Raw genomic sequence first — 24,988 nt, 5'->3', positions numbered from 1 at the left:
TGACCTAAGGGTAAGTCTCACTGAACTCAACGGGGCTGACTTATGAGTAGGCATACATAAGACTGCGCTGTAAATCAGTCGGGACAGTCTTTTAATGTTCTAATATCTTTACCATTTTAATATCGATGATTTAATTATATTTTTAACTTTTATACAGTTGTATTTATATTTCCATTTATAGGTTTTAATTGTAGCAGTTTTAACGTTGTAAGGCCGCCTTGAGTCCCAGTATTGGGAAAAAGGCGGGATATAAATAAATATAATAATAATAACAGAACGAACGACAGTAAATTCGCCAAACCGATGTGTGTGTTTACTTGGAAGTAAGTCCCACTGAATTCATTGAGACTCCCATGGGTAAAAACAACAAAGAGTCTTATGGCACCTTAAAGACTAACATATATCCTGGCAGGAGCTTTCTGATTTCATGAATTGGACACGGTCCGCGAAAGCTTAAGACAGAATAAATTTGTTAGTCTTTAAGGTGCAACAGAGTAACACAGGTAAGTATACACAGGGTTGCAGAATTACAGTGGGTTGGATCCAGACCAAGTCCGTTCACAGTGCAGGTTAGGCATGACTTAAATCCTATTGATTTCAGTAAAGTTCAATTAAGTTAGTACGGGTCCAACCCAATGTTTTAAAATAGGGGAATGAACGGCAAACGCACGTGAACAGCAACACCGGTGTTTCTTCACGAAACATCAAAAGTTCGGGCGGGGCGGGGGAACAGCGTCTTTCTTCAAGCATCTGCAGGCGCCTGGACCGCGGCGGTCTTGTGTGGCCGGAACGTTTGCAACGGAATGGGGTGGTGGAGACACGGCGGAGCAGAATAGAGCGCTGCACTGTACGGCAGCAGGGGGAACGGGTTTTCCCTGCCCCACGCCTGAAAGCAAAGATGTTGCCTTCGCTTCAGGAGTCCGTAGACGGAGACGAGAGGGAGCTGGAGAGCAGCGAGGAGGGGAGCGGCCTGCCGGAGGAACGGAAACCGGAGCGCAGCACCAACAGCTACTACTGTCTGTACGGCTACCAAGGCTGCCGGTGAGGTGGCGGCGGCGGGGCTGCTAGGCCTTGTCTCTGGGACTTTCCCTACGCACAGCCTACTCCGCTTCTCCACCATCTATCAGCGTCCTGATCCATATAAGACTCCAGGCATTCCTACCCAAATACCGCGGGGTCTTCTCACAATTTACGATCCCTTGTTTTAAATTGTTGTGCCCGCCCCGCCCCTGGTTCCGCCCAGACGCTAGTTTCGGGTTTTTGTTTTTAAAGCCTTACTGGGTCAGGCTAACGTCCATTTAGTCCAGATGTCTGATTCCCTCAGTGACCAGCCAGATGCCCGTGGTTGCTCAGGAACCCCCGCCCAGCATCTGTTATTCAGAAGCAAGGGCTGCCTTTGTATACAGGGCTGTATTCAGTGTTGTTGTTGTTTAGTCGTGGCGGACTCTTCGTGACCCCATGGACCATAGCACGCCAGGCCTTCCTGTCCTCCGCTCTCTCCCAGAGTGTGCTGAAGTCCATATTCATTGCATCGGTGATGCTATCTAGCCATCTCATCCTCTGCCGTCCCCTTCTCCTTTTGCCTTCAATCGTTCCCAGCATCAGGGTCTTTTCCAGGGAGTTTTCTCTTCGCATTAGGTGGCCAAAATATTTGAGCTTCAGCTTCAGTATCTGCCCTTCCTACGAGCACTCAGGGTTGATTTCCTTTAGGATTGACCGATTGGACCTCCTTGCAGTCCAGGGGACTCGTAAGAGACTTCTCCAGCACCACAGTTCAAAAGCATTGATTCTTCGGCGCTCAGCCTTCCTTAGAGTCCAGCTCTCATAGCCATACGTTACTGCTGGGAAAACCATAGCTTTGATTATACGGACTTTTGTCGGCAAGGTGATGTCTCTGCTTCTTACTATGCTGTCTAGGTTTGCCATAGCTTTCCTCCCAGGGAGCAAGCATCTTTCAATTTCATGGCTACAGTCACTGTCTGCGGTGATCTTGGAGCCCAAGAAATAAAATCTGTCACTGCTTCCATTTCTTTGCCTTCCATATGCCAGGAAGTGATGGGGCCAGATGCCATGATCTTCGTGTTTTTTTTTATGTTGAGTTTCAAACCAGCTTTTGCACTCTCCACTTTCACCCTCAACAAGAGGCTCTTGAGATCCTCTTCGCTTTCTGCCATTAGGGCAGTATCATCTGTGTATCTGCAGTTGTTGATAATTCTCCTGGCAATCTTAATTCCAACCTGTGATTCATCCAACCCAGCGTTTCTCATGATGTACTCTGCATATAAGTTAAATAAGTAGGGTGACAATATGCAGCCTTGTCACACTCCTTTCCCAATTTTGAACCAATCGGTTGTTCCATGTCTGGTTCTTACTGTTGCTTCTTGACCCTCGTACGGGTATCTCAGGAGACAGGTAACGTGGTCTGGTACTCCCATCTCTTTAAGAATTTGCCACAGTTTGTTGTGATCCACACAATCAAAGGCTTTAGCATAGTCAATGAAGCAGAAATAGACGTTTTTCTGGAATTCTCTTGCTTTCTCCATGATCCAGCGAAAGTTGGCGATTTGATCTCTAGTTCCTCTGCCTCTTCGAAACCCAGCTTGTACTTTACTTCCAGTAGTTCTCGGTTCGCATACTGCTGAAGCCTAGCTTGTAGGATTTTGAGCACCACCTTGCTGGCATGTGAAATGAGCGCAATTGTACGGTAGTTTGAACACTCTTTGGCGTTGCCCTTCTTTGGAACTGGAATGTAAACTGACCTTTTCCAGTCTTGTGGCCACTGTTGGGTGTTCCAAATTTATTGGCATACTGAGTGCAGCACTTTAACAGCATCATCTTTTAGGATTTTAAATAGCTCAGCTGGAATACTGTCATCTCCACTAGCTTTGTTGTTAGTAATGCTTTCTAAGGCCCACTTGACTTCACTCTCTAGGATGTCCGGCTCAAGTTCAGTGACTGCACTATCATGGCTATCAGGGACATTCAGATCTTTCCTGTATAGTTCTTCTGTGTATTCTTTCCACCTCTTCTCATCTGCTTCTGTTAGGTCCCTGCCTTCTTTGTCCTTTACCATGCCCGTCTTTGCACAAAACGTTCCCTTGAGATCTCCGATTTTCTTGAAAAGATCTCTAGTCTTTCCCATTCTGTTGTTTTCCTCGATTTCTTTGCATTGTTCATTCAAGAAGGCCTTTTTGTCTCTCCTTGCTATCCTCTGGAACTCTGCATTCAGTTGGGTATATCTTCCCCTTTCTCCCTTGCTTTTCGCTTCCCTTCTTTCCTCAGCTACTTGTAAAGCCTCATCGGACAGCCACTTTGCTTTCTTGCATTTCTTTTTCTTTGGGATGGATTTAGTTGCTGCCTCCTGAACAGTGTTACAGACCTCCGTCCATAGTTCCTCAGGCACTCTGTCTATCAGGTCTAATCCCTTAAATCTATTCCTCACCTCCATTGTATATTCATAAGGGATATGATTTAGGTCATACCTGAATGGTTTAGTGGTTTTCCCGACGTTCTTCAATTTAAGCCGAAATCGTGCAATAAGAACCTCATGATCTGAGCCACAGTCAGCTCCAGGTCTTGTTTTTACTGACTGTATAGAGCTTCTCCATCTTTGGCTGCAAAGGACATAATCAATCTGATTTTGATATTGACCATCTGGTGATGTCCATGTGTAGAGTCTCCTCTTGTGCTGTTGGAAAAGAGTGTTTGCTATGATCAGCATGTTCTCTTGGCAAAACTCTATTAGCCTTTGTCCTGCTTCCTTTTGTACACCAAGGCCATGCCTGCCTGTTATCCCGGTGATTTCTTGACTTCCTACTTTAGCATTCCAATCCCCTATGATGAAGAGGACATCTTTTTTTGGTGTTAGTTCTAGAAGGTGTTGTAGGTCTTCATAGAACTGATCAACCTCAGCTTCTTTGGCCTCCATGGTTGGGGCATAGACTTGAATTCCTGTGATGTTGAATGGTTTGCCTTGGATTGGTACTGAGATCATTCTATCGTTTTTGAGATTGTACCCCAGTACTGCTTTTCCCACCCTCTTGTTGACTATGAGTGCTACTCCATTTCTTCTAAGGGATTCTTGCCCACAGTAGTAGATATAATGGTCACCTGAATTAAATTCGCCCATGCCTGTCCATTTTAGTTCGCCGATTCCCAAGATGTCGATGTTCAATCTTGCCATCTCATGTTTGACCACCTCCAGCTTACCTTGATTCATTGATATGACATTCCAGGTTCCTAAACAATATTGTTCTTCACAGTATCGGATTTTCTTTTCACCACCAGACACATCCACAGTTGAGTGTCCTTTCGGCTTTGGCCCAGCCCCTTCACTCTGGCGCTACTTGGAAATTCCCTCTGTTCTTCCCCTGTAGTATATTGGATACCTTCCGACCTGAGGGGCTCATCTTTCGGCGTCATATCTTTTAGCCTTGTGATACGTTCCATGGGGTTTTCTTGGCAAGAATACTGGAGTGGGTTGCCATTTCCTTCTCCAGTGGACCACATTTTGTCAGAACTCTCTGCCATGACCTGTCCGCCTTGGGTGGCCCTGCACGGCATAGCTTATGGCTTCACTGAGTTACGCCCTTCGCCACAACAAGGCAGTGATCCATGTAGGGGATTCAGTGTTAGTCCTACTTAAAGTAGACCCATTGAAATGAATGGGACTTCAGCTAGAATCCGGAGGTTCCATTTAGGATAAGAGGTCGGTCAACTGATATCTTCGGCCCCGATCACCACATTTTGTGGTACTGAGCACCATTGACAGAGTATATAATCCTCCATGACTGTGACCAATAGCCCTAATCCTTTGTTTAAAACTCTGCTAAGCTAGTGGTCTTATGGCATTCAGCAACTATACAATTGTTCTGTTGTATATAAATTGCTTTGAGCTTGGGAAAAGTAACTATGACTGTTTTAAATCAGTAATATATTTAGGCTGCAATTGTAAACATGCTTATCTGGGAGTAAATCTCATAGAGCTTAATGGGAGTTACTTCTGAGTACATAGGATTGTGCTGTTAGTTATGCATGTGTGAAGAAGTTCTTCCTTTCTTTCTGTTCTTCCTGAACCAGCTGCCAATCAACTTGGTTGGATAGACCCCAAATTTGACTATAATTCTAATATTTTCCTGTATCCACTCTGGTCTGTACCTTTCATGGTTTTATAAACCTCTACCCTTTTAGGCTGCAATCTTTTACACACCATTTCATGTAGATTAGTCACTATCAAAAAAGGGGAATGGCATGTTGCCCTCCGGATGATGTTGGGCTGCAGTTCCCATCAGCCCCAGCCAGCATAGCAAATGGTGAGGGCTGGTGGGAGTTGCAGTAAACAATATCTGAAAGTCCACATGATCCCCACCCCTGATCTAGAACATTGTGTACACACAGTCCTTTGGAACACACCTGTCAAGGAACAACACAGTAAGTGGTGTTGCTCAGACTTGCGGAGCTGGTGTGATAAAGGGACTTCCTGTCCTTTAATAAAATGATACAATGCTTGTTTATTGAGAAGTCCCAACAAGTTTAATGGGACGCTGCCCAGTAAGAGTCCTTAAGACTGTAGCCAAGCAACCCAATTCAATTCACATTTATTCTGAAATAAGCTCTGCTGTCTTCTATGGTGCTTACTCCCAAGTGTGCATAGGATTACAACCTTTCACATCAGTTGCTACCTGATCATTTAAAAAAAAAAAAAATAACTGGAGATACCTGGGATTGAACCTGCCACCTTCTCCACACAAAGCATGTACCCTACTACTGAGCTATGGTCCCTCCCCATCAGTCACTAATATTGTTTAAGAATGCCTACTCTACTTCCAAATATGCACTGAAATGGGGGGTAGGGGGAGAAAAGGTTTTTACCATATTGTGGTTGAGAGTCTTCTCAAGGCCAACAGCTAACCTGGATTTGTTCTTGGTTATCTAGCTCAGTGGTCTCCAAGCTTTTTTGATCGCACACCCCTATCAGTAAAAAAAATGTTTGAGCATGCACTCCCAATATATGTATATTTATTTCTAAGTGGTATACATGTACTACTGTACTAATATATTATGTAGTTATAAAACATACATAAAAATAAAAAATTTAAAAAGATGAGATAACGATGAAATAAATAATGTTTTTAAATTTTTTTATTTTATTTATTAATGGTATAAAAACCTTTTTGCTCATTAAAATATTAATATTTTTTAGTGAGAGCAATGTGATTGAATATGCTTCATTATTTTTGAAAATCTTGGTTTAACACTTTGTGATACAGCGATTCGAAGGTCTGGTTCTAAGTTCAATTTATTTTGATACTTGGTTTTAATGGCTGTCATAGCTGAAAAAGACACCCCACAAAGATAGGTAGAGCCAAATGGAAGAAGTGTATCATCGACTGTGTTTACTAAATCACGATACTCATTTTTCAATACCATCCACCAATTATACAAAGGTTTTTGTTGAAATTCAGCTAGTAAACTTCCATCTTCCCTGATGTTGATCAGTTGTTCTCACAAACTAATCGGAAGGTGTTGCATTTTATATTTTTAACAAATGGGTTCAGAACCTACTGAAACTTTTCATTTGGAAGATTTTTAAACAGGTTAGAAAATTCCATTTCCAAGTTTTTAAAGTGTGCAGATATGAGAGTTTTTATAGGTGACGCATTTACATTGTTTTGGCAACAAAATCACATACTGATGGAAACATTTCCAAACATCCATTTTCAAAATGTTCTCTCTCCATAGCACGAGTTTCTTTCGAAAAGCAGTTACTTTCTCACTTGTTGTTAAAACATCACCTTTACCTTGAAGGGACAGATTAACTGTGTTTATTTTTTCAAAAATCTGCTAGGTAGCGTACTATTGACAGCCACTTGTCATCACAGAAAAGGTCAGCAAATTTGGAACAGATTTGCTCTCCTTTGGCAGGAGGGCAGCTGCTCCAGTGCCACAGTTGAGCAAGCAACTGTGCCTTCCTCTGCCGTGCCTGGCAGAGACTGGCGCAGTTGCTCTCAATGGCAGAGGCAAGATAGGACTGGAGCCGACAGAGAAATGCCATGAAGCTTCCCTCTCGGCTCCCATCTCATCCTGCACCATCATTGCACACAGGAGGCTGTTCAATTATATAGCGGCGCGCACCCCCTGGAGTGTGCGCACCCTACTTTGGAGACCACTGATCTAGCTGGCTAGTGCCAATTGAACATATTTGAGTGAAAGTTTAGTGTTCTTGGCCTCTGCTCTTTTCTCATTTTTATTCCCCCCAACCCAAAAAAACCAATGACATCAGAAATACATTTGATGCTCTTGGATTTTGTGGCTATATGTGTATGCTCAAAATTGATTTGGCCTTTTTAGGTTGCACCAAGGAGTAGACAGTGATGATGGCAGTCCGAGCAGTCCATCAGCTGAAACTCCATCTTCAGATGATTTCAGGTAAACCTGAAAATGTCTCTTCAAATTCTAGTTTGCATAATTATGGTGCTGTGGGATTCTGAAAATAGGTACCCACCTAAAACCGAGTTGAATTCTTGGATGCATTGTTAATGTTCCTTTGTGGGGGGCTTCCCTAGCATGACGAGGTAGTGGTAATGAATATAAGAAGTTGAGGGGTGGCAGCTTAAAGTGAGGAAATCCAGGCTGCCATGTAGAGTTCTTTGGCGTACTCCAAGCAATGTTTTAACTTTAATTCTTTTTAACGAGATGAACTTAGAGCTTCATACCCAGCTGGAAGTTGCAACCTTTTTCTTTGGAAGCCCTTGCATCTAATCCCAGATATGCAAGGCCTGATTGTGGTTAGCTAGTCAAGCTCTCTCTTACTCAACAGTGTTTTTTCCCCCCCCCCATTTATGTAGCCTCTCTTTGGTGGACTCTAATTTACCAGCTGAAGCAGAGATAGAACTGCGCAGTTTCATTGCCAAGCACCTTGCTAAGGGAGCCTTTTTTGAAGGGATGGGCAACATCGCATCTGTAGAGTTATGGTAAGAGCACACATACTTACTGAGTCCCCCTCTGATGACCAATAAATTTACTCTCTGGCTGGAACTATATGTCATTCATGGTTATCGTGTGACTGCTGCCAAAAATGATTGCCCCTCCTCCTCTCACATACCACCTGATGTGATCTTATGTGTTTCCTCACCCCCCTGTTCCACTTTGTTGGATGCCACTTATGGGGTGAGGAAACTTCTAACGTTTTGCTAAACATTATGAGGGAGAGAAGAGGTCAGATGGAGCTGGTGCTTTTGGTGGAGGTTGCATGTCAGTGTGTAGTCATAGGAAGTGAGTAAAAAATGTCTTTGATTATTTGTTTATTAATAATATAATAAATGGTTCTCCTGTGCCCAGTTATACATAATAAAGTTAAAACTGAAATGTAGTTTAAGGGCACCATCCTATACATGTTTAGACAGAAAAAAAATTCCTACAATGGCTGGGGGTTGCTGGGAGTTGTAGGACTTTTTCTGTCTAAACATGCATAAGATTACACCCTAAGTATTATTTTGAAAGCAGCCACTGCAAAATGTCATTTGCTTCTAAAACGTCTCATTTTCTCATGTCTTCGAAATTTCTCAAAATGTCATTTATTTAGGTGGAAGTACAAAGTTATACAACCTTTCTCTTTCAAAGAAAAATGTGAGATTAAGAGTAGCTTTTCTAACACTGTTATTTTTTCATGTCAGTATAGAGTTTCCAAGCTTAGCAGGTGTAGGAGTCATTTATGTACACAAACCATGACTCAGACTTTAATTACCTTGTTAAATAACTGTAGAGCTTGTGTGTATAAAAGCTGAAAATAGCAAAAGGTAGAATGTACCTTGGTGATTAAAAGCTAGACAGAATATGTAATTTCTCTAAACTGCTCATCGGTAATACATTTTACAAGTAGTCAGTTTTGGCAGCAATCCTGTGCTCAGTTACTTGGCAGTAAACTAGGGCTGTCACCCGATTAATGAGATGGTCAGAGCAATCCTATGGGGGCAGTTGGAATCTGTGGCAGAGGGACCAGCACTTCCTAAACCTAATGGGAGGGGGAAATAGTACTCCAGTGCTATGGCTGGCATGTTCTTTCAGCCTTTCTGGATGTGTCAGGAGAATGAGGGGGTGTTACAGACTGGGAGGGGGAACATAAGAAGAGCCCTGCTGGATCAGCCCAAGGGTCCATCTAGTCCAGCATTCTGTTCACACAGTGGCCAACCGGCTGCCGGCCGGGAACCCACAAGTAGGTCTTGCGTTCTAGATCATATGCAGAGTTCATCGTAGAGAGGATGGTCAGAGAGAGAGAGAGCATCTTGGCCTCCAGTTAGATATGGAAGGCTTCCAAGGAATGAGCAAACACTTATTTTTATGGGAGTTCAGTATAAGCTGCCCCCTTAGCAGAGACTGCTTGTTGCTTTGCCCAGTCATGCAGTAGCCTCCATTTCAGATGTCAGTGGTCTAGCCAGAAAATTACATAGTGGCTGGATCCACCTTCCTATAGGTCCTAAACTTGGTGGATTGGTGAACAAGGTGGTGAGATTAGCCTATTCAGGCATCCCAGCATGGCGCCAACTTACCCTCTGGGGGGCAAGGTTGAGCTGCATCAGAATATAGGGGTGTGTCATGTGACTTTGGATCCAGCTGGTGGATCCAAGGCCTTCCCCAGCACACCCTATTTTCAGCTCTGTCACTTGTGGAGCAGTTGTGAAGCTTTCTGCCACATCACCAGGAGGCCTCTGTCTCAGAGAGAGAGGTCCGCAGCATCCAACAGCCCCTAAGCTGCTCCTGTAGTCAATTAATCAAATGAGTTTTAATCGTTTAAGAATGCAGTCCTATTCATTCACTCATTTCATTTATTTCATTTCTATGCTGCCCAACAGCCAAAGCTCTCTTGGAGGTTCACAAAAATTATAACTCCAAAATACAACATAATAAAAACTACATATAACATACAACATTTAAAAATAATTTAAAATAGCTAAAAAGAATACAGTAAGATCCCAGGACCTGATAAACAACTGATATTAAAATCCCCATTATATGCCATCAAATGCCTGGGAGTAGAGGAAAGTCTTAACCTGGCATCGAAAAGATGACAGTGTTGGTGCAGGGCAGTCCTCAGTGAGTAGTGCATTCTACAATAAGGGCGCTACCACTGAGAAGGCCCTCTCCTACACATGTCTGCTTAAAAGTAAGTCCCCTAGCAGCTTTTCTTTTTACAAAGGTTGAGCTTGACTATGTTTTTTTTCTGTTTAGCCCCCATTCATGTTTGTAGTTTACTCTGGAATGCAGGGTGAGGAGAAGAGTGATTTTTTGTACTCGCCACCAGCTAGTCTGGGTGCAGAGAGGTGTAGGTAAGCCCTTGAAGTAGTAAATTAAGAAGTTTATGGAAGTGTAAAGCATGCTGTATTGACTAGAATTAAGTTCCTGTGTGGATTTTAGCCTCTGAAGCTTGCATTAGATCAAGTTAGAACAAATGTTCAGTTTATGATGTGATCAATGAGTAAACAAATTGCAATGTGTAATGCAGAATAAAATTCATTTGGCACAACCATCATGTGATTAATTCAGTTTTTCTCCGTCAGTATACCAGAAAGTCGTGTTGGTTGTTATTACTGCCTGTTCCAGCCAGAAAAATGTGCAGAAACGGCAAACCCAGAATCAAGCAACAGCCCTTTAGACTACGTGATCTGTTTTTTGGGAGGCTCAGAGAAGGGGCTGGAACTATATCCTTTTGTTATATTTATTGTATGTGTGTGGAAATGGAGACTAAGAGCAGAAATGCTATTCTTATTCTCAGTTCTTGGTATTGTCACTTCCTTGAATTAGGCAAGATATGACAACATCCAGACCTCTGGGTATATGCATTTCACGATAATGTCTTTAGACAGATGAGAGTACTGGTTTTGTACTGTTGTATGTAATTTTTTTTAAGTTATGGTCTAACTCTTGAGCACACTCCGGGAGAGAGCGGAGGACAGGAAGGCCTGGCGTGCTATAGTCCATGGGGTCACAAAGAGTCGGACACGACTGAACAACAACAACATGGTCTAACTAGATACAAATAACACATCTGAATCTACAATAAGTTTCTAGGCCTCATGATTCCAGGGCTATATTTGAAAATCAGATGTCAAAAATAGATTAAAACAGCTAGGATGAAAATAAAGGTAAGCCCCAATACATTGGGTTTCTTTTCAAACTCAGATTTTCCCCCCAAAAGGCTGACTGATAATTTGGCAGGGATGACTTCTAATTTGTAGTAACAGAAGTGCAACAGGTCCAGAAACTGTTTTTCTGAAAATAACCTGTACATTTCAGCAACCACATGCATCTATATCTATGTAATGTACCTTATAAAGATGCTGGCTACTCCCTGAATTCTACAGTTACTTGAATTAGATGCATTTGGAGTATATGGTCATGTTTTTCCAGAATGGTTATAATAAATTAAGGGTTCCAGAGCATGCAAGTAAGCATGCAGTTGCCATATCTATATTAAAAGTACAAATCAGATGTCTTGAACATAAGTTATTTCCTATATAGGTTATTTCCTTAAGAGCCTACATTCAGACTTGAGCTTGATAGATATGTTCAAGACTTGAAGATTAACCTATATTCAGAGGTAAATATTGATTGCTATTTCTTAAATAAAGACGATAATTTTACAAGTATTTTCCTATTTCTATTTGATGCTGATTTTTTAAACATTGGCAATACAGGGTTTATTTAAAACAAACATCAGATATAAGCAGATTCAATCCACTCTGTCCCTCTCATATATCTCTAGCCCAAACCAGTTATATCCTCCAACAAAAATAAAAGGTCAGGGGGAGGTAGTGGAGGTTAGGAAAGGGATGTTTATGGCTAAACCAGGATCCTAGTCAATGGTTGCAGCATGGTAACTGGTCTCTCATTTAAAACATCTCCAAATTGTTCCCACTCTGATCATGGTTCAGATACTTATCAGGAGTTTCACATTCGTTGTTTGCGCAAAAAAACAAGCAAACCCTAAATGTAGCATGTCTTCTATTCAGTGCTCCATTGCTGGAGGTTTATTAAACTTCCAGTATTGAAAACCATACATTTAGTCACCAGTGTAGCCCTAGAGATCCATTCTCCACCATATTCTAGGAGGGCCCATACTGCAGGAATACAACAAGATGAGATGGCTGAAAGAAAAAAATATTCAACTAGACTGGTTTTATGAGTCTCGGTTGTTGACACCTGAAGACAATATGGCCTAGTTCACATACAACCTTAGCCATGGTGTGATTTGTTGAAATCTGGTTTGTTGTGTCTGAACCCATCACTGCAAACAAACCATGGTTTGTTGTGATATCTGAATCCCAAACTATGGCTTATTCCTGGCTGGTTTGTGGTGCTGCTCACCCTGAAACAGAGGTGCCCAGAAAGAGCAGCCAGAAAAATAAATAGTTCTGAAGTCTGGCAAAATGGGTTAAGAAACCAGAAATAGGGAAAACAAGCCATGGTTTGTTTGCTCGCCTGTAAAACAATTCATGGCTATAGCATAGTTAACATATACCATGGCTTAGCATTCTGTGCAAACACAGCCAATGTTTGCCACTGTTTGCTTGTTAGGTCCTTGTCCACCTTAGGTAGTGAAGCCCTGTTGAGGAAGACTGTTTTTCTCTTTTGGTAATGGCCAATGCCTTTCTGCATGTAGAAGCAATGCCATCTGCCCTTAAAAGAGATGTTGGTTAAAGAAGCCTTCTCTCACTTCTCAAATATTGGTGAACTATAGGCCTATGTCCAACTCACCATTTCTTACCAAAGTGATGGAGTAGGCAGGAGATATATCTGCTCCAAGTACTTGTAGAGTAAGCAGATCCATTTCAGTCTAGTTTCCAGTCAGGTTTCAGGATGGAAACTGCTTTGGTCATTCTGATTGACAACCTGTACCAGGAGGGAGATGGGGAGAACTTGACCTTGTTGATTCTCCTGGATTTCTTGGCAGTTTTCAGTAACAACAATCATGATATCATTCTGGACTGCCTGTGTGGTTTGGGAATAGGGGGAGTTGGCCTTGCAGGGATTTTGCGTATAACTTACATAAAGCTCTTTTCCATGGGAATTGTCATATGGGGATCCACAGGGTTCCCATTTTCTCTCTCATGCTTTTTCACATCTATATGAAACCATTGGGTGAGGCCATTCATGATATAGAGTCTCAGGATGAGCCAGTGTGGTGTAGTGGCAAGAGTGTTGGACTGGGAGCCGGGAGATCCGGGTTCTAGTCCCCACTCGGCCATGGAAGCTCCCTGGGTGACTTTGGGCCAGTCACAGACTCTCAGCCCAACCCACCTCACAGGGTTGTTGTTGTGAGGATAAAATGGAGAGGAGGAGGATAATGTAAGCCGCCTTGGGTTCCTTGCAAGAGGAAAAAAGGTGGGATATAAATGCAATAAAATATAAATGCAATAAAATGCAATAATAATGAATGTATGTATGTATGTATGTGAATATGAGTTTTATTCTTTGAAGTAGCCCAACATGTTTCAGGCCAGTATCATAACTGAAGCCTTCTTCAGGGGTCAGTTCTAAAAAAAATGCATGCAAAGATCTCTGAAAATTTTGTCTCCAAGATGAATCCTGAGATTGCTGACATGTCACCAGGAAGGAAAAAATTATAGATTAGAAGTTGCCAGTTCCAAAATATAGTATATTTACATTTGTAAATTTAGATAATATATTTACATTTGAATTCTGGAAGAATTCAATAAAGGTGGACAGATATGAGAACTCCTAATAACTGTGAAAGGCTTAGAGCAAAAATAGTGTGTGTTTGCTGTTGAACTGGGGATGTTTAACTCTGATGTGGCACAATCCAACATGTAACACTGTTTTCAATAGATGCTAGCATTGTATAGACCCTGTTAAGTAAGTGTGAAGATCTTTAGTGCAACATCCCTTGTGAGTGATACTCCAAGAAGGAAATGTCATGCAGAGCTCTGAAGGGGCTTATATAAATCTCTTCATTCTTAATTTGAAATAACGATATGTCAAAATGCGGGGGCGGGAGGACCTTTTTATCCCAGTTTTACAGACAGGAAAACTAAATATGCAGTTTAGTCCCACAAATTATTCAATGGTAAACCAGGGAGGAGAGCTAGGTTTCCTGTGTTCCAGTGTTCTTCTAGCTGGTTTTGTTTCTTTTTCATTGAATTTGAAGTATTTTTAGCTGGTCTCTCTTTATGCTCAAGGAGGCTTGCAAATAAGATGGTGCTGCACAGAAGACATCTTGAGAAATGGCATCCTGGATCTCTCTTAGTTTTGACCGTGTTAATGTTCTGAATGTTGGTAGTGCAAGTATAGAAAGCAGGGGAGAGCCATTTAAAACTGAATATATATGTTCTGGTTTATGTGACGTTTACAAGCATGGGAAATTCAAAGGTCAGTTTCAGAGTCACTTGCGAAAAATGTGCTAACACTCTTTGGGACAGATTGGCCAGTATTTAAATAACTGTGCAGCTATTTTTATGTACTCGTGTTGGGCTTGTGTTTCTGGAACGCAACTCTCCATGTTGCATGGAAAACCATTTCTGCATCTCAGGGGAGCTTCAAGAGCAGTTTGTGATATAGAATGCTGTTTTTAAAAGTGGCGGTGGTGGGAGAATTGCACTAGCCATGTGTGAGTGCCTGTCTATACCTAAAGTAGCTCTTTGGATCTCAGCTTTCTGCTCAGCTGTTTGACTCAACATTGCAAATGAGCAACAACAGCCTAGCGTGATTTGAAATTAAAGATCTGCATTTCCTGAGTGGAGATTGCCAGTGGTAGTTCAGTTGAACTAAATTTTATACTTACATATAGAAGTTTAACTCTCTTCATTGCGTTTCAGCAAAATAATCTGGAGACCAGCATTAAACCGCTCCTCAGATCTTGGTTTGAGGATTCTGTGTGCCCTATTCAGAGGGTGGTACAGCTCTTCCAGGAGAAACTTGCCTTTGTGTTACATGCTGTGAGTATTGTACAAATTCACACCCCCTAGATATATTTTTCTGTTCAGCTTGCGATTTCTGTCTTGCTTGCATATGGGTGTGTAACTCTGGTAAGAGAAAAACACCAGCAGTAATTGTAGTTGTTGTATTAATTGCAGTAGCCAAAAACCATTTTAGTACCCAAAATACATACAAGTAAACCTGAGTCTCAGGGTGCTTCCAGATCAGGCTTTTATTGTGGAATCGACCTGCCTCATTCACAGAATTTTACGAGGGCTCTAAACAAAACAAGTAAATAGACCCAGGAGAACAGAAAGCTACAACTATAACGATAAACACTCCAGGGGCTTCCAGATGAGTATTTTGTTGTGCAATTGCCCTGCTTCATTCACAGAATTTCACAGGGGGTCCTGATCATATTTTCCATTTGTAATTCTCCTGTGTTTTTCCAGCACTTCTTCCATCTTTTTTCTTACCACAGAAAATCCATTAAGGGGGGGAAAGGTGGAATAGTTACACAGATTCATTTGAATAGTATTGCTAGGAGCCATTCATCTGCAAGCACTCTCAGTAGAGGAAGTACCCATTGTTTGAACTATTGATCAGGAATTAAGATTTTTAATTGGGTAGTTTTAATAAGATGGGAATAATTAACTCTAATAATGGAAAAGCATTCACTTTAAGATGAGAATAAACTACCTATTTTAAAATTTTAATTCCTGATAAATGATTAAAACAAAATGGCATTTCTTCTACTGTAACTAAGGTTTACTTGTATGTACTTTTAAAAACAAACAACCAGCCACAGACATGGTTGACACAACACAACAACCTATCATGGGTGATTACCAAGGTGGGTTGTCATGACGTCTGAACCTGGCGTGGTTTCTGCAAGGGTTTTTTTTTCCACGAATAAGCCACCCAGAGAACCCATGGCTTGTTGCTGAGTTGTTCAGGGTGGTAAGCTGTGAACTGGATGGTGACTTCATCATAGGTTGTCAGGAACGGCTAGAGAGCAGCCTGGCAAGAACAGTGAAAACCCCTGCTGCTCCTCACGATCTCACCTTTGCCGCTGCCATCCTCCATCATCAGTGTCCTCCACCCTGTGTGCCTTAAGGTCAAGAAGAAAGGACACTGGACAGTGTCCCGAACATGTTCACAACCTTTTATTTTTTCTTATTTTTTTCGGTCTTGTGCAAGTGTACAGATGCGAAAGTCCACTGCTATGAAATGTGCGTAGTTTTCCCCTCAGCTTTACTGCTCTGCCATGAAATCTGTGTAGTTTTAGCAATCCCCCTCACTGCTCTGCCTTGAAATTTGTGGATGTTTACCGATTCATCTCACTGCTTTGTAAATCACATGTATATCTTGACAGCTAACAATGGAGACCAGTGGAGGGAAGCGACAAGCACGAAGGGGTGGGAGGAGCTCAAAGTGGCCAGCAGCTGGAGTGGGTGTACTTACTTGAGGAGTAGGTAAAGCAGCCTTTAAAATAAAGGTGTTCACTAGCAAGGGAGGTGCAATTGTCAAGGATGAAATTGTCAAGGTCATTGAGAAGAGGAGGATATCAGTATGCTTGGCTAAATTGTGGGCAGGCCGTCTTGCACTCTTGCACAAGACGCTGAAAAAAATTGGAAGAAAATGTGCGAACTCTTTACCATGTTCATAAGGGCTCAGAAAATTAATTCCGTTTGGCAATATGATGCAAGGGTTTCCCTTGGGAGCCAGCAGCCCCAGCAGACCAATTGCAGAAAAGGGTAGGGACTGAAGAAATGAAGACTTCTGCCGCAAAGGCCCCTGGGATACATGCCAGGAGCTGACGGGAGGACTGAGGGGGAAACAAGCCACAGCAAGCTGCAGAGCACCCAATCATCTGTTGGGTTAGTGAGCAAACAGCCAGCCCATAGTGGTTTATTCTCAATGTGGCTTAGCATGAAGTGTGAACTCACCCACAGTTATTCAGTGATTTTAGGGACTACTAACATCAATTTGGCTCAAAGAGCAAGATTTTCTGCAGGTGAGAGATAGTGTGCAGGGGGTAGAGTATTTAATTTAGGTTAGGATGTCCTGGGTTCAAACCCTGCATAGCCAGGAAGCCCACTGGGTGTCCTTAGCTCATAGTCACCATATCTCATCCGAACCCTGCTGCAAGGATAAAATGGAGGGTGCGTTTTGGAGGACAAGTGAAGAAATATATTGGCCATTTATTGCTGGATGGCATTTGGAAACAAAGTTGCTGGTTGCTAACAGCACAATCTTATGCATGTGTAATGCCTTTCGCTAAGGGCCTTGGAATGTAGGCTGAGTAAAGTGGGAGAGGCATGGAATGGAAGGAGGAGAGAGTGGAGGTTGGTTTGAAAAAGGGGAAGCCGGTGGGGGGCCGGGAGGAAGGAGAGGGAGAAAGAGAGTGAAGGAGAAGAAAAGAGGGTGGAGAAACTAGCAGCGTGGTGGAGGAGGAGTCAGTCTGCAGCTCAGTGAAGAGTTCACCTCCACACAGGGGCAGGCAGCCAAGGTCTAGAGAACTGGGATAAGCAACTGTTGTTGGTCCAGCAACAATAGACACTGATCTTCACAGCAAACTGTGGCTTGAAGTCGAAGTTGAACGCATTTGGTTCATGGTTCTGTTAAAGGTTTTCTTAATGTTATTATTTACCAAACATCCTTAAGTAAATATTGTTAAATATTGATTTGTTTGCCTCTGCGGTGATTGCAACCTGCCCCTCCTCATCCTAGCTATAGAAATCTGAAACACCACACATGTCTACTCGGAAGTATGTCCCAGGAAGTTCCACTGGGCTTACTCTCAGGTAAGTGGCTATAGGGTTGCAGCCTAAGTCTATGTCATCATGCAAAGCAGTGACAGTGTAACTTTCCTGTTTCAAGGCTCTGAGTTGCACTCCAGTTGAAGTCAAAGAGTCCAATGAAAGGACAAAGAAGGATATTAACAGGTAAGAGAAAATTTCCCTTCACGATAACCTTTCCCATAGGTCGCTTGGCTTGGTAGGTGGCAGTTGCCTTGCCCTCTCCTGGCTTGAGTGTCATGAAGAACAATAAACACCTGTAAAAATGTTCACATTCTTTTTCAGGTTCCTTAGAGCTGCAAGCCTTCAAGATCTTGTCCGGGAAACCACAATGACTTCCCTATGTGTAGCAATGATGGAGGATCAACACAAATCAGTTGTGATAGACTGTAGTGGGGCACAGCCTCAGTTCCACAATGCAGGTGAGTTCACAGATGAAGATGTTTCAGGCATATCAATGCTGCTCATCTTCACAGACTAGTCAGTAATAGGAAGTGCTGATGGCCTTCAGCATTGCTGATTGCTCTCTAAAATGGCACTCGCTTGCTTGCTTATTTGTTTTGAGGGCAGGGGCAGACTCTGTCTTACCATATTACCAGGCTGCCCCTAACAGAGGAATTCTGGGTCTGGAAATTGTCTTCCAGTTCTCTTCTGCTTCCAGTTGCATTACGAAACTCCCATCCTGCGGGTTTCTGGTCAAGATGTATCATTATGGACCAATGCTGTGGTTTTGATTAGGTTTTTCCATGTTATAAATATGTCTTTCCCCTGTTATAAATATGCCAGGTAGGATGTTGACTTGCGATTCATCGCAGTTTTCTTAGTTTCCATTAGAAAACTGCGATAAATCTGTGAGTTGTAACTTTTCCAGACCTCTTTTTAAAAAAAACCTTCTGGACAATGTGTTTGCAGAATGGACCGTGTTTCTCATGTTACTTACAGGATTTACGTTGAGGGGATCCGTAAGCATCTTGTATTATCCTAAAATACTTCTTTTTGTTTCCCAACATGTCAGGAAGTAACAAATTCTGTGAAGACTGGACGCAAGCATTTCTGAATGGTTCTGAAGGGGGAAATCCATTTCTTTTCCAACAAATACTGGAGAACTTTAAATTGAAGGTAATTCACTATTCCCTCTATGTCAGGCTGGCAACTTCAGATGTTGTTGGACTGCAACTTCCATCAACCCTAGCCTGCATAGCCAGTGATGAGAGATGATGGGAGTTGTGGCCCTCCAAATGTTGTTGGACTGCAAGTTGCCAACCCTTGTTATATGTGGTTGGAGGAAATAGTAGATGTTTTGAATGCTTTTTCATGCAACTCATGAATTAGTGTAGAATCCTATTCACTAATGTAGTGTTAAATTTTGGGGTGCCCCTTTGGCATGGCCCAATCCATTATCTAGTTTAGCCAAAGAATGATGGTTTAGGATTCGATCTGCCCCCAACTGATGTCAGTGGCAAAGTTCCTATCAGTTTTAATAGCCCTGGATTGCTCCCTTCACCTTACCACATTCCATTGGGCTGGTTTGGATGTCACAAGAAGCCACGCTGAAAACAAGCCATGGTTAATTGCTCGCTAAGCTGTGCTGCTGCCGACAGACGATCAGGCACTCACTGGCTTGCCATGGTTCGTTTCCCCCTTCATCCTCCTGGCCGCTCTCAGCACGTTTCCCAGGGGCCTTTGCAGCACAACTTGACTATACACATGCTGTGATGAGATTCTTTCCCCCCACTTCTTGCCTTGTGATGCACCTGTGTTGACATAAATATGCCTTATCTTCGGAGTGGAGAGTGGGGGACTTACCTTAATTTTTAGGACCAGGTGGCTAAAGTTTTATTTATTTTCTTTAACACTTAAAAAAAGCCTCCTTGGCTGCTCCTTGCGCCCTGTTTCTCTTCTAGCACAGCAATGCACGTATGATTGACTTACCTCTGGGTAGCATGTCCTGTCCCCCCCAGTTCAGGACCATGGCGATTTGGGAGGGAATGTTTAAAATAAGAAAAAAATGATTTTTTTTCTTTTTTCAATCCCCCCCTTTGGGGGGGGGATTTCCTTATAAAAACAGGAAGGGGGAAAGCTTGGATCCCCCCTCCCGAATCGCCATGGTCCCAAATTAGGGGCACACGCACTTGCTCATAGGTAAGCCAGTCATGCATAGCTGTGCTAACTTGGCTGACAAGGAGATAAAGCTGGTTGCTGTCAAATGAAGTGCTGAGCTGGAGGAGGAGGGGCGGAAGTCACTGCGAGGAGCAGCAAGGTTTTTTGCTGCTTTTGCCAGGAGGCTCTATAGCTCTTTCCAGCAAAACATGCACAAGCCACTCTGCCAGGTTCGGATGTCATGTCAAGCCACCTTGAAAACAAGGCACCTTAACAACCCAACAACTATCCATGGGTTCTCAGGGTGGCTAACAAACCATGCTGAGGAAACCACACGGGTTTAGATGTCATAACAAACCACTCTGAAAAAACATGGGTGACAACCCAGCACGGGTTGTTGTGTCATGCAAATCAGGTCTTTGACCAGGTTCTCATGATCACAAAGGGAAAATAAGCCACAGTGGCTTATTTTCCCTCCCCCCGTGTGCTGGTCATGAGCCACCTAATTAGCATAATTAACCTTGCTGGGCATGGGTTGTCATAACGTTCGAACCTGGCAAGGGTGGGTGGCATGATTTAGGGGTTTGTGGTGGTTTGTAAACCACCCCAGCCACCCACCCTTTCCGGGTTCAGACATCACAACAACCCACGCCCAGCAAGGGTAATTATGCTAAGTAGGTGGCTCGTGACTGGCACACGCTGGTGGGGGGGGAAATAAGCCACTGAGGTTTATTTTCCCTCCATGACTGTGGGAACCCGCCCATTGTCTTGCATCTTAGTGCTTAGGCATTACTGGATCAGGCTATTTTGTGTCCCTACCTTCCTCGTTGAGGTGGTACAAGTACCACATTACAAAAGGTGACTTCTGTCTATAACTAGATACCGGTGGAACATAATGTTTTCCCTAGCAAGCCATACATTCTAACTATGTAACATAAAGGTGGTGGTAATCACTGTGAAACATTGGAGTCAGCAGTCCTGTATGCACTTACGTGGGAGTAAGTCGCATTGAACCTTATAGGCCTTACTTCTGAGTGCACGTGCACTGGATTGCACCATAAAACACTTATGTCCTATTGAAATCAATAGGAGAGGCAAGCACCTGCTTTGCTGTTCTCCGCTGAAATCACTGAGAGTTTGAAGTGCTTCAGTTGAATAGGATTGTGCCCATTGTGTTTGAGGTCACTGGTTTAATTTAAAGCTAACAAATTCTTCCTACTGAACTTCCCACTTACTGCTCCCAATTCCTGCATTGGCCCTGAGTATGTGTGTATCAGGGGAGGAACTGCAAGCAGCACCAATTTCCGTCTGTAGTTTTTCATCCAACTAGGGATGTGCACGCAGAAGCCTGCTGCCCTGCCTGGATTGGGCCATTGGGGAACTTGTTTGCTTCTGTCTTTCTAGGCCATACAAGATATCAACAACCTGAAGCGGTTCATCAGGCAAGCAGAAATGAGCCATTATGCTCTGTTCAAATGCTACTTGTTTCTGAAGAACTGTGGCAGTGGAGATGTCCTCTTGAAGATTGTGAAAGTGGAACATGCAGAGATGCCAGAAGCAAAGAATGTTGTAAATGTCCTCGAGGAATTCATGAGACAACCAGCTTGTAGCTTGAACCCTTCCTCTGAACCTAGGGCTGCTCTGCAGAATTAATGTGTATCTACATGTACTCATACATGTCAGAAAGAAACATGTAGGTTTTTAAATGATGTGAACACATTGTGGAGAGCTACTCTTGGCCCCAGCTCACAGCATTTAACATGTGGTGAAGAAAAGGCACACTTCTTTCATACCTTACAGCATATACTGTGAGCATAGCCCAAGAAACTGGCTTAGGTCCAGGTTCTTTTCTGCCTACAGAGTGAATCCTCTGTTAAATTTTAGAGCTTATTATGTGAAAATAGAGTCCTCCTTTTTCCCATTTTGGGGATGAGAGATTATATTGCTTGCGCTTTCTACAGCTGGACTAAGAAAAACACATTTTCATGCCAGTGATGGTTTTATGGTTAGGTATTAAGAAAATAGCTACCACAGTGGATCATGATTCAGTATTCTGATCAGATTTAAGAATACAAATTCCTAAGGAAATAATAAACATATATTCTATATAAACAGAAAAACCTTGGCTAATCAAGCCTTTCTCTGCTTACTGCCTTGCTTGCACATCATGAGTTAGTAACTGATCCAGAGGAACTATGTCTGTAGTTACTGAATACATTTCAGTACATTTCAGTTGTGGCTGCAAAACTATACAATCAAATGCCTGGCATTTCCACATACAGCCTATCTTTTCAACTTAAGATGAGCTCTTGCCGCTTGCTCTCTCCAAAACCCCCAATCTGTCTCCATGAGTTTTATAAAGTAGGTTAGGACTGTGAAAAGAGAGCACTTTAAAGGAAAACTTAGGTGTGAGGGGAATACCGCATGCATCACAGCAGAAATGTTAGCCTGTACCACATTCCCAAAATGCGTTTCCAACTCTGGGAAGTTTGGGAAACAGTTTGAAAATTCTGTTGGGGCAGCTCCTGAGAGGAAATTTCTAATGCACATAGACTGAAGAAGCAAAGCAAAGGTCCCCGTCATCAGATGTTTGGCAGGGAAGGTGGAATGTGTGTAAGGGAATGATTCTAGCCCCCCCCCCCCTACTCTTCCCCCTGAAGAGCTGATCAGTGGGATTTTAGCTTCTTAAAAAGCACGAGGTGTGTGCAGCTCTGGCTGTTGGATCAGACTGGGTGGGAGAGCACACCCACAATGCTTGTTTGTGCACGCTTGTCCATCCAGCTAGGGATATGTCTGCAGAAGACTAGTTCCACAGAAACTAGTTGAAACTAGTTTCCCAAACTGAAACTTCTCTAGCTTTGGCCAGATACATCTAGCAACTGTCCCCATTCTGGATTTGTCTATACCCTGTGTAATGGCGATATGTCTCTTGGGTGTTTAAATACGTTTTCATATTCCTTTAAAATATGGCCACTTATATTTTCCACCCTCTTGTAGAGCTCAGTCCTGCAAAAAACATACGTTTCTGAAGCACCAATCCAAAGGCTCTAAAGTGCTGTAGTTTTAATTAGATCCAGGCTCAGTTAAACTTAAGAGTAGACCCACTGAAATTATGGGCCCCATTGATTTCAATTACTCTACCCAATGTATGACTAAGGCTGGATCCCACCCAATATGTGTATATTCACTGAACAGAAAATCAACACAGTCAACTTTGACTGCACCAATCACTTGTAAGGGGAAAAGGGTACTGGATTTACACCCCACCCACCCCCGCAACAGATGGTTGGTGCTGTCAAAGTGGACTGCACCAACTTTCTATTGGGGGACCACGTGTACAGGTTTTATCCAGCCTGGAGCAGCAAACTTGTGGTCCAGGGTTGGGTATGTGGGGTTTCTACCCTATGCATCTCTCTTGCATATGTAAACCATCTCGGCATAACATCTCAACACAGCAAGCGTCTGTACGTGGCTGCTCATGTTTATGCATGAATTGGCTCTGTTCGATTATAGCCAATAATTAGGCTAAAGCAGTTGTTGAAACCAGAGTTCAAAGTAAATAACACTTCCGTCAACATAGTTGTTAATCATTTAATTATAGTTGTAGTTGTAAAACGTGATCTCATCTTTACAAAGATTTTTTTGAAGAGAGGGTATGTTTATATTGACCACCGCATTTTAAAGAAAAGAAAGAAATGTTGAGTGGGCGGAGTGAAACAGTAAATTTGGAGCCTATGCACAAATAATTTTTAGAACAAAATGATACAGTTATGTACACAATAGACAAATATGTTGGCACTTAAGTACTGTGTGTGCTTTAATAACCCTTGATGAGGAAGCCTATTCAGCTCAGCATTTTTAAAAGGCAGAATTACTTTATTTGGTGCAATAACTATTAGCCATGGAGGGAGGTACTGTGTAAGTAACAGAAAGAAAAACTTCATAAATCTAACATTATCTGTGAACCTAACAGAAATGGGGGGGGGGAGTTTGGAGGGGGCAAGATGCACTCAGTGACTAATATACCTATTAAATTTGATGAAAACTAATGTATTGTTGCAGCATAAATTCAGCCTGTGAAACTCTAGTGTCTTGTAAAGCACTCTGTGATACTAATTTGTATTCTGTGTGGGGATTTTGAGGAAACTCATTAGACAGCTTTCTCCAATTAGAAACCAGTGATTAATTATGATATTAAAATTCATTTACCTTCAAGTAAGTTTGCTTTTGTTTTGCTGATGTTTATTGCTCTGCTGAATGGTTGAATATGATGTCTTTGTCTCCATATTTCTGGTATGGTCTTTCAGCCTGCACCACATGATAAAAAGAGGCATTCAGCAGTGGTGCCAACAGGGTAGGCCCTCGGTGCAGAGATCCAGGGCCCCACTCAGCAGCATGAGCAGGAATGCAGCAGGGCTAGCTGACCACATTTTAAAGTAAGTGAAGAAATGCACATTACCATCCAAAGACCTCCCACCACCACCCTCCACAAGATCATTAAATCCAGAGACTAAAATTGCCTAATAGCCCCACTGGTGTTAAGGTGTTTCTTTCCATCACATAGTTTGTAGAAGGTAATGGATGGAAAGGGGCAGGGGGAATTCAGAGGTGAGCTATCCTCAGAGATGTTTCAAGCACCTGTCAGAGTAGCAAACACCTACCTGCAATGAAAATGGGCCTCTGGGGGAAAGCGACCATGTTATACTTGAGTTCTTGGTTCTAAAGGAAGCAAAAGCCGAGTGTAGTTAAACGCGTACCCTGGATTTTAGGAAAGCCGATTTTAATAAACTCAGAACAATCATAAGTAAGGTCCCATGGCAAGCGACTCTAATGAGAAAAGGAGTCCAAGATGGGTTGGAGTTTTTAAAAAAGGAAATTCTCAAGGCACAATTACAAACAATTCCAACAACAACAAAAGGTGGAAGACAACAGAAGAAGCCAAAAAGCTTCACAAAAAGCTTAGAGATGATCTGAAACAAAAAAGCACACATATAGGAAGGAAGGACAAGCAACAAAGGAAGAGTACAGGCAGGTAGCACAGAATTGCAGGGATGGCATCAGGAAGGCTAAAGCTGAGAACAAGCTGAGGTTAGCAAGGGGTGCTAAAAGCAACAAAAAGCCTTTCTTCAGAACACGCATAGTAAAACACAGGAAAG

The 24,988-nt window shown here is 42.6% G+C and overlaps 1 protein-coding gene across 1 annotated transcript; it reads left to right on the top strand.

Moving 5' to 3' along the window:
• Positions 1 to 829: 829 nt before the first annotated feature.
• On the top strand, positions 830 to 24,050 carry C2H17orf75 (chromosome 2 C17orf75 homolog). Its single transcript, XM_084837286.1, has 10 exons — positions 830 to 1,041; positions 7,351 to 7,428; positions 7,848 to 7,973; positions 10,557 to 10,697; positions 11,539 to 11,596; positions 14,832 to 14,951; positions 17,815 to 17,879; positions 18,018 to 18,154; positions 18,748 to 18,851; positions 21,237 to 24,050. Exons 1-10 carry the CDS (start codon positions 899 to 901, stop codon positions 21,483 to 21,485), a joined length of 1,221 nt encoding a protein of 406 aa, XP_084693412.1. The 5' UTR covers positions 830 to 898; the 3' UTR covers positions 21,486 to 24,050.
• The last annotated feature ends 938 nt before the right edge of the window (positions 24,051 to 24,988 follow it).

This window comes from Heloderma suspectum, chromosome 2, assembly GCF_057233095.1.
Source record: "Heloderma suspectum isolate Gila_16-S chromosome 2, 16-S_ref, whole genome shotgun sequence".
Lineage (NCBI taxonomy): Eukaryota > Metazoa > Chordata > Lepidosauria > Squamata > Helodermatidae > Heloderma > Heloderma suspectum.
The sequence above is the reverse complement of the archived record's forward strand: the minus strand, read 5'-3'. Positions and strand labels throughout refer to the sequence as shown.